The sequence below is a fragment of the Melanostigma gelatinosum genome, assembly GCF_949748355.1.
Source record: "Melanostigma gelatinosum genome assembly, chromosome: 10".
In the NCBI taxonomy this organism is placed as follows: domain Eukaryota; kingdom Metazoa; phylum Chordata; class Actinopteri; order Perciformes; family Zoarcidae; genus Melanostigma; species Melanostigma gelatinosum.
In genome coordinates, this window is record NC_136643.1 from 20,805,249 (window position 1) to 20,818,004 (window position 12,756).

At 40.6% G+C, this 12,756-nt stretch overlaps 1 protein-coding gene across 2 annotated transcripts; it reads left to right on the forward strand.

The window, feature by feature from the left end:
- Positions 1-708: 708 nt before the first annotated feature.
- Positions 709-10,577, forward strand: spopla (speckle type BTB/POZ protein like a). Of its 2 annotated transcripts, XM_079277334.1 has the most exons (13): positions 709-856; positions 2,050-2,132; positions 2,822-2,902; positions 4,465-4,582; positions 5,065-5,186; positions 5,475-5,626; positions 5,751-5,878; positions 6,719-6,896; positions 7,401-7,456; positions 7,609-7,731; positions 8,216-8,358; positions 8,461-8,514; positions 9,033-10,577. In XM_079277334.1, exons 4-13 carry the CDS (start codon positions 4,505-4,507, stop codon positions 9,175-9,177), a joined length of 1,179 nt encoding a protein of 392 aa, XP_079133460.1. In that variant the 5' UTR covers positions 709-856; positions 2,050-2,132; positions 2,822-2,902; positions 4,465-4,504; the 3' UTR covers positions 9,178-10,577. The 2 variants fall into 2 exon arrangements, with proteins under 2 accessions (XP_079133460.1, XP_079133459.1); XM_079277333.1 differs by lacking the exon at positions 2,822-2,902.
- Positions 10,578-12,756: the final 2,179 nt, after the last annotated feature.

Below are 12,756 nucleotides of genomic sequence, written 5' to 3' on the forward strand. Positions count from 1 at the left end.
TACCACTACTACTACAACATTTGCTGTTGCTACTATTATTACTACTGCTACTGCTATTACTGCTACCATAAATATTATTACTACCACTACTGCTATTACTACCACTGCCACTACTATTATTACTGATACCACAACTGCTAATACTGCTATTCCTGCTACTACCAGTACTAATAACCAGTACTAATACTACTACAGCTATTAGTACGACTGCTGATACTACAACTTCTACTACTTCTTCTAATTACAAATACTTCGACGACAACTTCTACTACTACTGCTACTACAAATATCACTACTGCTACAACTAGTACTTATTCAAATGCTACTCATACTTATACTGCAAATAATACTTCTACTACTACTACAACAAATATCACTACTTCTGGAATTCTTTTAAGCTACAGAAACCGTTAGAATATCAACATGTTCAGCTCTTTCAGGAGAGGGGTGACATAACTTCATATTTGTAATCTTTCAACTTTTTGAATTATTCAGCTTTTTGCAATTTTTTTTTAATTGGATATCTATTTTCAGCATTCCAACGCATTTTCAGCAGGAAATGCATTTTCTAGTTATTATTATTGTTGATTTTATTGTCTGGATCAGGTATCCATGATAACTTGAGATGAAGCAGGATGTTATCCAAATTCCGCGCATGCGCAATACATATATTTTCTAGCCTGTTAAGCTACCAGGCAGCTAGACAGATGTAAGCTAGCACAGATATAAATTAGACAAAGAAACCTTGTGAAGAGACTGAGTGAAAAAGAGTTTAAAGTAACGGAGGGTGAAAGGAGCGACTGTGACACAAAGCTATATGCGTTATTCGATATATATGGAAGTATGAAATTGAAAGGTACGCCGCCACTATGTCTTTTTAAACTTTTTGTGAGCAGTCAGTGCAGAGATTAGCTTTGGCTAGCTGCTAGTTAGCCGCTGTTGTTTTCCCAGCAGCAGATTGTACCAAAACGTGAGGGTTTGAGTTAGCTTGGTTAGTTAGCATCCTGTCACAGGAATCAGTGGAGGCCCTTTGTTTTACACCGGGTGATGCGGGGTGTAAACAGCACATTACCAATTCAACTTAAGGTGTCCTCAGCTAGTTTGTGTTGCAACAATGAGTAACGTATGTCAGCCTGGTAATATGTGGACAGATTTAATGGTAACATGGTTTGTGCTAAGATAGCTGATCGGTGCTAGCTGCATTTGCGGTACAACGTTAAGGCTAAAGTGAAGTTAACATTAATCTAGCTAGTGGGGACATTCATGTTAGCTTTGGTTAGCCAAATACGTATTGCTCATAGAACTGACAGATTCGCAGAATGTAATTGTTTTCCTTTTCACATCAACGCAACTATTCTTGGGTACCGTTAGCTAAACTAGCTAACGTTGTAAAGGACTAGTGAAGTGATATCGTTAAGCGATAATAATGATTGTTTTGGAAATGAGTGTTGACAATGTAGCTGATGTGTCGCTAACATTGAGCTGTTGCTTTCTACTGATATATCGATGGTTTGTAGTCACATCCGCGCGCATCTCAAATAGCGTACAGGCTAAAGTAAGCTGTGACGTTAAGTAAATGTATGATCGTTGAACTTTCAACTAAGTTGACGCGAACTAGCTAGATGCTTCTTCGGATAGCATCATATCTGTTTTGTTTAAGGCGAGGCTGCACGACTCCAGCTAATCTGTTTGCCAAACAAAGTTGCAGGTGATTCTTGAGTTGGCTAATTTAACAGACAGGCCGAACAGTCATTTCCTAGCGCATACAATATGGCATAACACATAATATCTAGCATCCCTAAAGCTTACACTCAACTATCAACTATCTAAACATTAACTGTTGCCTTCATTTTTAAAACAACGTTGACTTGACTATTTTGAAAGCTCCAATTTCCTAGGAATATCACTTTATTGTCAGTTGGATAATTAATGTCCCTAGAATCTGACAGGTCTGGTTTATTGTTAGATGCTTCAGTATCGTTAGTGGATAAAAGGTTGAGCAAGTACATGTGCTATGTCTAATATATGTTTGTTTATTTGTCTTCCTAGAGTGGAACATGAAGATGGGGCCATGGAGGATCCTGTGATAACTTAGAACAACTGCATCTCTGTACATTTCAACCATTTAAGAGGTGATTAGGAGGTTTCATTTCCTTGCTGAGGCTGCATGATTTAGTTGTCATAGTTAGGATTATAGCTAAAGGTGGTTCGGTTGCTGCAGTGTACTGCAAAAGAAGTTTAGCTTCAGGTCTGTTCATTCATTCCAATGACGATACTTCATGGGATTTATATGCAAAGACACTAAATGTCCTTGTTGTAGTCCCTGCTTACATGTTTTATTTGCACATTATCTAACAATTTAAATAGTTATAGCCTCTAACAGAATCTTAACTTAATACGAAGAGGAGGAAAAGTTATGTTTTATGTAAACAAAGGGAAAAAAGCTGTAAAGTGGCAAAGTAAGTACACACACACACAAAAACAAACGGTAATTACATGTGAGTTGATTGTTGCTCTGAGAACCAGGGATTCTGCAGTGTATATTGTAAATCACATGGTAGGACACTCGCACAGACGGGGAGTGAACTCTGGGGAAGAGAGCAGCAGTTTCATCACTTCTCTGCCTTCATATCCTCTTGGCATAGACACTTTTTTTGTGATTCTTGCATCATGCAAGTAATTTGTCTTTGTACAGTCTGTTAAAACGCTGTGTGCAGATACAATCGTCTGACATTTGTAGGTTTGTGCCTCTATCCTCGTTAGCCAGTTTGCCAAAAAATAATTCCCGACCAAGTTTATACCTTTTTTTTTTTATTTTAAGGATCCATTGGAATGCGTGACTGTGAGATGGCTCGATCAGCGGGTTTACAGGCCTTGATATGAACTTCACTTTGTGAGAAAGGTGAAATGAAATGTGCCCACAAAGGGGGATGTGTCCCCTTAGTGTCAAGGGATGAGGGGACATGAAATACTTGCAAATGCGATTCTGCTATTATAGCGCACGTGTCTGAACATAGCAGATTTTGTGTTTACTTTGACATGCTGCTGGATTAAGAGTTGGGCCGCTTAAATTAAATGAAATTAGCACGTTTGCACATTAAAAATGGCTGTTATGACTAAATCAACAATTTAGTTTAATTTTCTTGAATACAAACAGGCTTATTAGCTGTAGCCTACCCTGTAACTGACTACTTGGCCTATGCAGAGGTTGCTGAGCATCACTGTCAAGTAACTACCAAATTTGCCTCAACGTGTTCACGTTGTGACATGAGAAGTTGTTTTTCAACAGTATATTTCCAGTTGAACTGCCACGATAGCAATCCATGTGTGTCCTTCTTCCTCTGCTCATTATCTAAATCAATCAGTAGAAAATCTTTGCAAAATGATGTAACGTAATGTATCCTCGGGTGTCATTGTGAAAGGAGCTGTGTTTGACATTCTAAACATTAATATTGCAGCAAACAGCTATTTGTTATGTAAAGATATTTTGGATTAATGTCTACCTGAAGAGAATGAAGTCGCTCTCCCTCTGCGTGTGTTGTTATCCGAGCTTCTGCTTGCTTTGTTGACATAGCCGGGCCAGCCAAGCGTGCATTTAGTGCATGTTTGTGCATGTGAGCGTGCTCCACTAGTTAGCTCACCGCCGCTGTACTGCACTACTGCGCTCATATGCCCGTTACAGCTGATAACTGTGGTGGAAGCATAGCGCCCACCCCGAGGTTCCCCCTCAGGTAAACCCAGTTGGCTCTGTCGGCACTATCGTAGTTTGCGCTGTTAGCATCGTTAGCTATGAGCCTAAGTTAAAGTAAGCAAGAACTCTTTCAATGTTTTCATGGGTACCTGACTATTTATTTTATTTATTATTTCCTTTTCACGCACATATTTTCATTCTCAAGCATATGAAAGTTGACTTGGTTTCTTGTTGGGCTTTTTTCAACAACCCTGACTGCCAAAACACACCCTTGTATGCAATATGTCATCACTGTCGTTTGGTTGGTTGAGAATAGCTTTGCTTCAGACGTGAGGATGTTGGGCGTGTACATGGCCACATAGTCTAGGACTGTGAAATGACAGACACTGTCTTGTTTGTCCATTCAACATTGAAGTAAGCACTGTTTTTTTTTTTTTACATAACCACAGAGCACATCATTTCCTATGTAGCATGGATACATTTGCAATACTAATCGCGACACATCCTAAAACCTGCAGTCGAAGGGATTTGCATTGTTTCCTCCTATCCCAGAGTTAAACATGTCTCCAAACGTTGCTCTCATCGAAGTACAAGATTTCAGGATACAGTGAGAATGCGGACTATATTTGGTAATAATCAGCAGATTCAAATCATCTGAAGGGTTTTTTTTTCAGTAGGTTTTTCTGAGGCTTATTCTGATGAATTGTGAATGTATTACCAATGTGTAATTTATGCAGAATGAATGTAACCTTTTCGTTTCCTTGAATGATTAGTGCTTAAAGGACGAAAGTGAGTGGTACTCCGAAGCCAGTGATGTCACGGGTTCCCACCCCTCCTCCTCCTGGGGAGATGTCAAGTGGACCTGTGGCAGAGAGCTGGTGTTACACACAGGTATGTGCAGAACTAAACTCATTCAATCATGTGCTGTACACCAAAGGTGATGGAGTTGATCCTGTTTTACATGGCTCATTCAATAGTTTCAAATCATATCACGCTGCTGATATTTCATTCCCAGCTTCTTATTTTACTTTCTTTTTGTTAGTAGGCATTTTCTGCAGCAGGCAATTTGACCTGCCACGGCACAGGCGTTAATAATACATTTAGCAATGGCTCAGTTCCATTCAGTTCCAGCATGAACAATACTACCACCCTAAAACAAAAGCAGCCAAATGGAATTCTGCCTTCATTAATTTGATTATTTACACGTGCGTAGATGCTACTGAGACATGTCAGAAAGTCTTATGCTGAGTCTATTTAATTCAAATTACTGTAACTTTAAAAAAAGACCCTTTTGAAAGTAATTTATTCATCAATTCTTTTATTTTTACTGTATTTCAAAAGGCTGAAGTTTCTGCATTTTATTTTCTTCCGAGGTCAAAGTGGTGAAGTTTTCCTACATGTGGACCATAAACAACTTTAGTTTTTGCAGAGAAGAAATGGGGGAGGTGCTGAAGAGCTCCACCTTCTCCTCTGGCCCTAATGACAAGATGAAATGGTGAGTACATTCATGCTTCCATGAATCTATCCGTCCCATTTTAATCTCCTCCAGTGTCATGTCCTTGTATTCCTACGGATGCTATTGAAAAGTCTGCATGTTTTACTTTTACTTTGGGAACTTTTGCACACAAGTGATAATTAGTCTCTCACAGCAAGCGAGAATCGCCCCCGAAGGCTCATCATCGTCTTGTGTTCTCGCAAAAGTGACAAAAGCCGTTAAGTCTGTCTCCGTTCTAGTTTGTAATGTTTGCTGATGTGCCGTGTTCTCTTTTTTCCTTCTTGCCAGGTGTCTGCGAGTCAATCCTAAGGGACTTGATGATGAAAGCAAAGATTATCTGTCATTGTATTTACTTCTTGTTAGTTGTCCAAAAAGTGAAGTCAGAGCAAAGTTCAAGTTTTCTTTGTTGAACGCTAAAAGAGAAGAGACAAAAGCGATGGGTGAGTACAGCCAATCAGAACCTCACCACATCCGCTGAGCTGAACATTTAGTATACTTTTCATCCCTAACCTTTTTTTTTGGCACGATCAACTCTGCGTTATTATTATTTTTTTCTCGTCACAGAAAGCCAAAGAGCATATAGATTTGTCCAAGGCAAAGACTGGGGCTTCAAAAAATTCATAAGGAGAGATTTCCTCCTCGATGAAGCCAATGGACTCTTACCAGATGACAAGCTCACCCTGTTCTGTGAGGTAATTCTACTTTTGCTTTCTATTCATTCTTTAATTAACACAGGGTGCCGTCTTTCTCTTCACGTATGCTGTAAATTGACCAACATAGCAAAATGATATCACAGAGCCACACGTGCACACTGTTGCTGAGGTTCTGTCGTGTTTGATGCGGCAAAGAAATTACTGAATCGTTGCATTGATTTTTCGATGAAAGCGTCAAAAATCACCGTTGGATTGAAATATCATACCCCGAGTGTGACCTTATTTGAATCTAGGCCGGAGTCTCTTAATTCTTGTTGTGATCAGTTCACCCCTGAGTGTAAGCCGTCGTGCCATTAACTACAAACGTGCCGTTGGCATTTGCTTCAAATGACATTAAGCTCCGTGGAAGTGAAATGCCTCCTCCACCTTGCTTGCTTTTCAAAATAATTGAATTCAGTTTGTCAGGAAGAATAAATATCTCCTGAAATGTTCTTTCAATGGACAAAAATGGGTTTTGCTGTAAATGCATTTGGCCCAAATACTGCCAGGACCCGGCAGCGTGCCAGACAGCACTTGCAGAGATTCAACAATTTCAGGGAAATTGCCACTTTGATAAACAAATTGCTTCCAAATTAAAGACAAAATGCCTTTCCTCAGCAATTAGGTGATTCAGCAAAGTTAATTAATTGTGGTTTTCCGAGTGTTCAGAGTCCCTCCCATTGTAGGTTCCTCAATCTTGAAAAAGTGCTTGAAAAGGAGCAAATTAAAAACAAAATGAGGCGGTTCTCCCGGTGCAGTAACAACACCATTCGCCGCTGGATATGTCCGGATGTTTAGCTCTGGTGAGACAGTCCTCTCACTGATGTTTGTCACATACAGGTAAGCGTTGTCCAGGACTCGGTTAACATTTCGGGCCAGTCCAACATGAACATGCTGAAGGTGCCAGAGTGTCAGCTGTCTGATGACCTGGGGAACCTGTGGGAGTGTTCACGCTTCACAGACTGCAGTCTCTATGTGGGAGGGCAGGAGTTCAAAGCCCACAAATCCATCCTTGCAGGTAAGACCGTCCCCAGCTTCCAAAACACTTTAGCAAGTAGCGAACCAGGAGAGAAGCCTTTTTAAAATGGCCCTAGCAAGACATGGCCGTGCCCCTTTCTTGATGGAAGTACCTCAAAAGGCTACGGCGGGCCTGTATTCCAACTTGATTTGTAGCGGCCCAGTTCTGCAGTGGGCTCTAATCCCCCCCCACTACCTCTGCTTGGCCCTGCTTGACCCAGATGACTGTCGAATCCAGGAGATTGAGACGCTGGCTCTCCTCTCCAGCGGCTCTCCATTAGACACGGTGGAGACACGCTGACAAAGTGGAGCTCTATGGATTTAGCTTCTAAGACTGTCATAGTTCAACACTGATGTTTTGTGCTTAATCCATAAAATATATATATCTAGCGCTCATTCTCAAAGCTTCCATTTGTCACACAATGTTGATTTGGTGTGCTCACGTGCTTTATAAGATGTCGACTGCTCGATATATTTAGTTGTGTTCTGTTTATTTCTTCGACAGCGAGGTCACCAGTCTTTAATGCTATGTTTGAACATGAAATGGAGGAGAGTAAAAAGGTAAGAACAACTCGTTACAACTGCTTGTTTGTTACGAGTCATGTTACGCTGCACCTCCTACATGTACAGTAATTATTGCTTCTTTTCTGGAATATTTGTTAGCAGCCAAGTTGAAATGAGTCGCACAGAAACCTCGTTGTCTTCTCTTGCAGAACCGTGTTGACATCAGTGACGTAGACCCAGATGTCTTTAAGGAAATGATGGGCTTCATTTATACGGGAAAAGCCCCGAACCTGGAGAAGATGGCAGACAATTTGCTGGCAGCTGCAGATAAAGTGAGTAGTATTTTTGCATTTCTAATAAGTGCAGCTTTAAATATATGCAAAGCAATATTTCTTGGGACTGTACTATGAAGCACCCTATGACCTATGATGAGTTCCCCTGTTTTAGGGCACGTTATCTGTATTATGACTACAGCACTCAACTTAAATTTGATGGATTGGTGTTTACTGACCAGAATATTGAGCAACAACCCTACTTCCCCCTCAAAAATCATCCCAATAATTGCTTCACTGATGCATCACATAGACTGTATGGTGAAATACGGTAGTTCCTGGTTTTTTAAGATCGCAGTACAAATGAAAGGAACCTGCTTTTTCTCTCTTTCTAGTAGAGTTGAACCCATCGCAGCTGTAGCTTTAATGTGTATTCAGAAGAGTTGAGGGAAAACCTCAGACCATGGGGATCCACTTTGCATCCAGGCCGTAACCACAGCTTTTTGTCCGCCCCCCCCCCCCCCCCCCCCCCCCCCCATCCCAGTACGCTCTGGAGCGTTTAAAGGTCATGTGTGAAGAGGCCTTGTGCAACAGCCTTTCCGTGGAGAATGTGGCCGACACCCTCATCCTAGCAGACTTGCACAGCGCCGAGCAGCTCAAAGCACAAGCCATAGATTTTATCAACAGGCAAGTATCGCAAAAAAAAACAACAAACCTCGAGTGATAAATTCCTGCTGCCATTTCTGTTTACCCGCCCTGAATGCTTACCTTTTTATCTCCTTGCCATAGGTGCAGTGTCCTGAGACAGCTGGGCTGTAAAGATGGAAAGAACTGGAATAGCAAGTATGTAATTAGCTGATATATGTGACACAAGATTAATAACACCCTCTTATCTCTTCCCCCCCCAAACCAGATGCATTAGAATTCATTGTTTTAGCCCAGGCAGACGGAGTGCTATTTGCCTCTTCAGTTTGAAGCTCCATATCTTTGTATCCAAGTTATTAATAGACTCGTACCTGGATAAACCCTGGAAATGGAATATTTGCAGAATTAAAAAAAAAAAAAAAGAAGGCAGGTGGTCGCGATGGGATTATTTTTTCCGTCCAGATGATATAGTGTGTTGTCATAGGACACCTTGAAATGTTGAACTTATTTCCATGTTTGTTGACGTTCTAATTCTGCAGTGTTTTGCGCAGAAAGCACTCATGGCCCCCTTTTTCTTTTTTTCAAGTTTACCGTGCAACTCGCAAATCAAGTGCCCCCTTATTTGCTTCGTCATTACGGTCTCATTTATGTTCATTGATTTTTAATGTGCACATTTTCATGTCTTAGCGTTAACTTCATTTCGCCTGTGCTTACAGTCATGCTACAGACATAATGGAGACTGCAGGCTGGAAGTCAATGATCCAATCCCATCCTCACTTGGTAGCCGAGGCCTTTCGTGCCCTGGCGTCAGCACAGTGCCCACCCTTTGGTCTTCCCAGGAAGCGTCTAAAACAGTCCTGACTGCCTGACTGTGCCCCGGGACTTTACTGGAGGTGTGAAGCGTGGGTTTTCAAAGGACGGACTAGTGAGGATACCACTCTTTTATTTCCACCAAAACTGAACACACTTGAATAAACGAAGAGTGGAGCTTTCTGGCCAGGGATTTTGGGGGAGGCTGGCACGCGGACATCAATGGATTGGGGGAAAGAAAAAATTGGTAAAATTGGTGTCGCTTGCTTGCTTTGCTGCCCCAACTGAATTCCGTTTCAGCCCGGGTAGCAAGACAAGCTGTCTGCTACTGTTGTTTTTTTTTTTGTTTTTTTTTTCCTGTAATTTTAAAAATGGCCTTAATATATCTGCCATTGCTCTGGAGCTGCTCCAGAGTACTTTGTCTATTTTACTCTGTGCCTGCCTTGTCACAAAGACCAGGCCACCTCCAGGTTGCACTAGTTCCCATGAATAGTCATTTTGATATGGAGTTCTATAGGAACGTAACAAAGGTTTAACTAAATGGGAAATATTATATATTTGTAATGTTTAGCCCGTTTTGTGACTAGACATTAAAAAGCATGAACACTTTCAGTGCAAGGTCAGTTCTTTACACTTTTTAAAATATGTGTATGCCCCATATTGATGGCACCATTTCTATGTAAATGACAGTTGAACCATCTTCAGAAGACCAGTGGACAACAAAGTGTTCTATTGCATATTTGTGGGGAAAAATTGTAATCTGCCATTATGAAGACCCAGCATCAGTCCTTCCAATTCACGTTAAGACGGAAAAGTGTCTCTACTTTGGCCCTGCTATATGAAAACATTGGAAGTATTTACTCCGCCTCCCATTTGAATGACATATTCCAGATCATACGTCTGTGAACTGTTCTAGATTAAATTTTTGAGAATTTCTGTCTTTAGTATTGCCAACTTGCAAATATTATATATTCTCAATATATTGTGGTAACTAAAAGTGGAGAGACTAATGCATGGTCATGTTATTGTCAACGAAAGTGTCCAAGTACCAATTTTGTTTTTTAACAGTTTTATTTTCTGCAATTATCTGACACATTTGTGTAGAATGAAATGAATTTGAGTCTGTGCAAAAAGAACGTCCTCTAACATGCTTTGGACATTCGTAGGATGCTGAGCATCACTTCTACTGGCAATGTTATTCTGTGTTTGAATGGGGGGGGAGGGGGGGGTTGTCATGTTTATTCAGTCCGTCTCGTATGTAGTGTGGTGTGACCGACACTTCAGAGGATTTTGTAAATTAAAAGAGTAGCATCGTTTTTACATGATATTGCTCATCATTCAGAGTCATGTTGAGATGTTGAAACTTCTTTTTGTTTGGAAGCAGAAAAGACGAAGTTGTGGTCTGCAAGAATGCCTGCATTAACCCATTAAACCATTTTCCAGCAGTCTGAAGAAGCCCAGGGTTTTTTTATTTTTTAAATCAATGTGACAGTCGAAGGAAGGGTGATTATAATTCATACGGTTTCCTTTCCTTTGGTCATGTTTATGGATGAGTCAGGCTGAGGTGATTGTTTTGTTTTTTTTCTGTCTCCACTAGTTTCCTTTTAATGAGATTAGAAAACAGCACTGTGATAATCAAAAGGAAATGTTCTTAAACCGGAGCATAGTAACATGTTTAATGTCGAACCTTTTACGCCACATGAAAGACGTTTTTTCCCCCCCCTCTTGTTTTATGTGTGAATGCTCGGCACAAGCTCTAATTAACGTGAACGCGAGGCTGCTCTTTCCTGCTGGAACAGAGACTTCTTCATCAGCAGCTTGCTGATCCTCGTCCGCCCCTCTCAGCACAGAATCCTAGGAGGAGACCCGATACCATCGATGCTTTAGGACGCCTCTCCAACCTTTTATCTTCCTCTTTTCGCTTTCCTCCGCTGGCTGTTACACTTGAAAGACAACGCCTGCCCGCAGTGGCATCGGCACAATTGAAAATTTGTTCTGTCGTTTGCATCGTAGGAAATGAGTTTGTTAAACAGGCAGTGGACAATGAAACTGGGCCAGGCTTTAGACAGATTAATATGAATACGGGCTTGATAAAATTGGTCAATTTCTATGTGTCATGTGAATCTGCAGCAGACCGGTCTGATATAGTGGACACAACCGTTGCCACAATAAATAAGTGATAAAAGAAACACTATTAATCTCAATGCAGCCCAGGAGGTATTTTGTGATGAACTCTTTAGCTCATTAACAGCTTCAAATGCAACATGTTTTGTTTCTGTGTTCCAGGAAATATGCATTTTTTCCATTCCAATAAATGTTGTCTGATGACTGTCAGTCCAGAGACCCAGGAAACCTTACAGGTACCGCTGATGAAGTACACTGTAACCCTGCTGCTCTAAATATGTGACAAAGTATTATTGGTTTGAACAGTACTGAGTCTTACAATGGACTTATTCAATGGATATTTTCCTCTTAGTAAATTGTATGAGGATATACATCATTTTTTTGAATTATTGGTGTGAACTGTCAACATGGGCAGCTAAAAAAATGTCTATTATTTGAGTGTGCGATAATATCGCCACTGATGAAATATACGTGCATATTCCTGAGTTTTCCAAGGATCAGGATGTGTGCAGCAGGAAAACCCGGTGTGACTTGATGCCTGAGGAGTGGGTGCCTTTCACCCTGATCAGATAAGAGTAATGGAAGTGATGAAAAGACCCCTGTCACTGATGGCCGCAACAAAATGGATGTGCTCCCTGAAGTGTACCTCTGGTATCATCCACGCCTGTGGACACAGATTTATTGCCCATTAAAAAGCTACACTGAAATGTACCTCTTAAAATGGTGTGTTTATCCCGTTGAGAAGTCCTTGTAGGAATGAAAGGAGACAACCGTGAGCGCCGACAGACTGGAGCTGACTCAGTGCGACAACATGCTGTGAGCCAAGTTCAAATAAGGTTTAATGACATAGAAACCTCAGTTGATCTTTACAATTTCATTTTTAACAAAATGAACCCCCGATGAAATCAAATATTCCCAAATGAACATTTGTACTTACACTATGCACACAGCAATGCTCTTTTTTTGTTGTTGTTCTATTTTACAGGGGGAAACCGTTGAAACAAGATTAAGCAAGGAAATCAAAATAAGCACAATCTGCAAGGATTACAAAAATGGAAATCAAAGCAATCTATAACTACAAGCAATTAATATGACATATATCTACATGATATTGCTTAACAAACACCAAAAGTAAGGAACAAGTATACTCATTGATATATTTCTCTGGAAAAATTTGAATAAATTGACATTGTTTACTCTGAAGCCACAAGTAAACACGTTTAGTTTTAGAGTTACACATTAATACACAGCATTTGCACAAAGGGAGTAGAACTAAAACATCGACATAGATCAGCTGTGATTCAGTAATGTCCTGATCGTACATACACCTCTCCTCGTGTCGAATGTGACAGGATCATTTACAGCCGACGGGGAAAGACATGAGATACAGCAAATGAAGTAACATGGACGGAAATAATTGCCATGTGATTAGTCAGTGGCACATGCCCTAGTCTAAGAACCCTGGATATACGCAATCAACACAATTTATGAAATTTCATGTGTTGA